The 2,041-nt window shown below is 43.5% G+C and overlaps 1 protein-coding gene across 1 annotated transcript in view; it reads left to right on the top strand.

Moving 5' to 3' along the window:
• Nucleotides 1-2,041, top strand: part of LOC112077364 (cAMP-regulated phosphoprotein 19-A) — a 7,150-nt gene continuing 5,109 nt past the window's right edge. Inside the window, exon 1 of the mRNA XM_024143880.2 lies at nucleotides 1-254. Coding sequence (XP_023999648.1) covers nucleotides 195-254 — 60 coding nt within the window. The 5' untranslated portion in view covers nucleotides 1-194. The remainder of the gene's footprint in view (nucleotides 255-2,041) is intronic.

Raw genomic sequence — 2,041 nt, 5'->3', positions numbered from 1 at the left:
TCAAGCGACAGTTTTTAGAGGAAGATGGATGAGCGCGCCTCTGCTAAAGAATGACGTCAGATCGGGCAGACATATTTGTGCGGGCTAATAGTTAACGGTCGGACGGATTCGTAKGGGGAGAGGAAGCCAGGGCAAGGATTTAGTTCAGATTGTGTTTACTTCTCGRCTTTGCCAGGGATCGCGGTTGCACAGAAATGTCGGAGGAAATTGAGGGGACAAAGACGACGGAGGAGACGGTGGTGAATGACCAGAATGTACGTTTATTTATCTTAAACACAACCACTTGCTAACCAACGACAGTCAAGCTGCACTGCAATGGACACTATCATATGATATGGCAGGTTTTTAGCTAACGTTAGCTACTGTAACGTCGTTAGCGTTAATCCTTTCTAACTAGTTGTCGTGATTATCAACAACAATATCAGTTTGCTTAATAAATGCCAGATGGTATCTAATCAAGCTGTTTTACATAACTATTTGCAGTCGTAGCTACCAGGGCKTTTCGATATTAAGCTAACGTTAACTAAGGTCGGATTTCATCTAGCTAACGCGGTAGYTAGCTTCGACAGTTAACGTTAGCTGCCCACAATGCTAACGTTAACTAATCAAGTCATGATTATTTGTTAAGTACAAGCAGAACAAATACCCCAATTATTGATTTTCCTGAAGTAATAACCAACGTTAGTTAATTGACTTGCTTGTTGGATAATGACCTAACAAGTTAACGTTAAATATGTCGGTTTGTGTCTATTTTAGCCAGCTCGCTAACAAACCACTATCATTGGCACATTAGCCAGCTAGTTTTAACCACATTAACCAACAAGTGATCTAACTAGCTACCTATCACCATCAAAGCCATCTAACGTTAGCGAAGTGATGTTGCGTTCAGTGGCTTGACTACTGTTGTCGACTCTAAAGGCAGTCTGGCTGTCTGTCAAGTGACTCGCCCCTCGCTGTACTGAAGGCCAGTATTTGTTTTGTCCTTAGCTAGGTAGCTAGCTAAACTCAGCAAAAAAAGAAACGTCCTCTCACTGTCAACTGCGTTTATTTTCAGCAAACTTAACATGTGTAAATATTTGTATGAACATAAGATTCAACAACTGAGACATAAACGGAACAAGTTCCACAGACATGTGACTAACACATGTGACGACCCTCAACTCTGTCTGCCGTATTCTCCTCTTGTTCTTGTTTCCTTATTAGGATGCCGGTGGGCGGAGTTGGGAGGGTCGTCAGCTAAATGGGAAACACCTGGGCCCACTGTCATAGGATAAATGCACCACTTCCCCATTCATGGAGGAGACCTCTCTCCATGCAGACACCTTGATAGATTTTGTTGTGGTTTTTTGTGACTTTTTGGTTGTTTGCTTAGCACCTTTCAACACACTGCATTATCACATTCATGCATGCCAAAACACTCACTTACACTACTGATTACACACACCATTGTTAATTGCATTTAGGTTACTTTATTTAATAAATATATTTTGTTACTCCTTTACTCCACGTTGTCTCCCTTTTTGTTACGGGCTTTGAGCCGGTTCGTGACAAGTGGGGGCTCATCCGGGATTTTTGAACGTATTGGTTTGGGAGAACGTGGAGGTACGTGCTTGGTTTTGCATATGTTGTTTGAGTTTGATAGGCCCAGTATTGGTTGCCTTGTTGTTTGGTTTGTGTGCTGAGTTGGAGAGAGTATAATGGTTAGTTTCCAGGCCCTGCCCAGCCTGGAACTCTTGTTCTACCTTCTGTTGGGACATTGGTCTGAGGAGGTGAGTAATCGACTGTGTACCTCAGTGGAGATTTGGGTAGGGTAGTGGAACTTGCTACCCGAAGCTATAGCCTTTTACCCCTGATAGGCTTAGCGACGTGTTTCCTTTTTGGAATATGTTGGGCATGGTTAATGTTTGTTATTTTTGTGTGGTGTCTGTGGACTGAGCAGTTGTCTCGGGGGCACATCCGTGGCTTGTGGGAATCTGCCAGCGTGCTGGGGGTTTATTTCCTTGCCAGCGGGCTACAGTGCGTAAATACCCACCGCAAATCA

This window comes from Salvelinus sp. IW2-2015, unplaced genomic scaffold, assembly GCF_002910315.2.
Source record: "Salvelinus sp. IW2-2015 unplaced genomic scaffold, ASM291031v2 Un_scaffold4488, whole genome shotgun sequence".
Classification (NCBI taxonomy): domain Eukaryota; kingdom Metazoa; phylum Chordata; class Actinopteri; order Salmoniformes; family Salmonidae; genus Salvelinus; species Salvelinus sp. IW2-2015.
The sequence above is the reverse complement of the archived record's forward strand: the minus strand, read 5'-3'. Positions and strand labels throughout refer to the sequence as shown.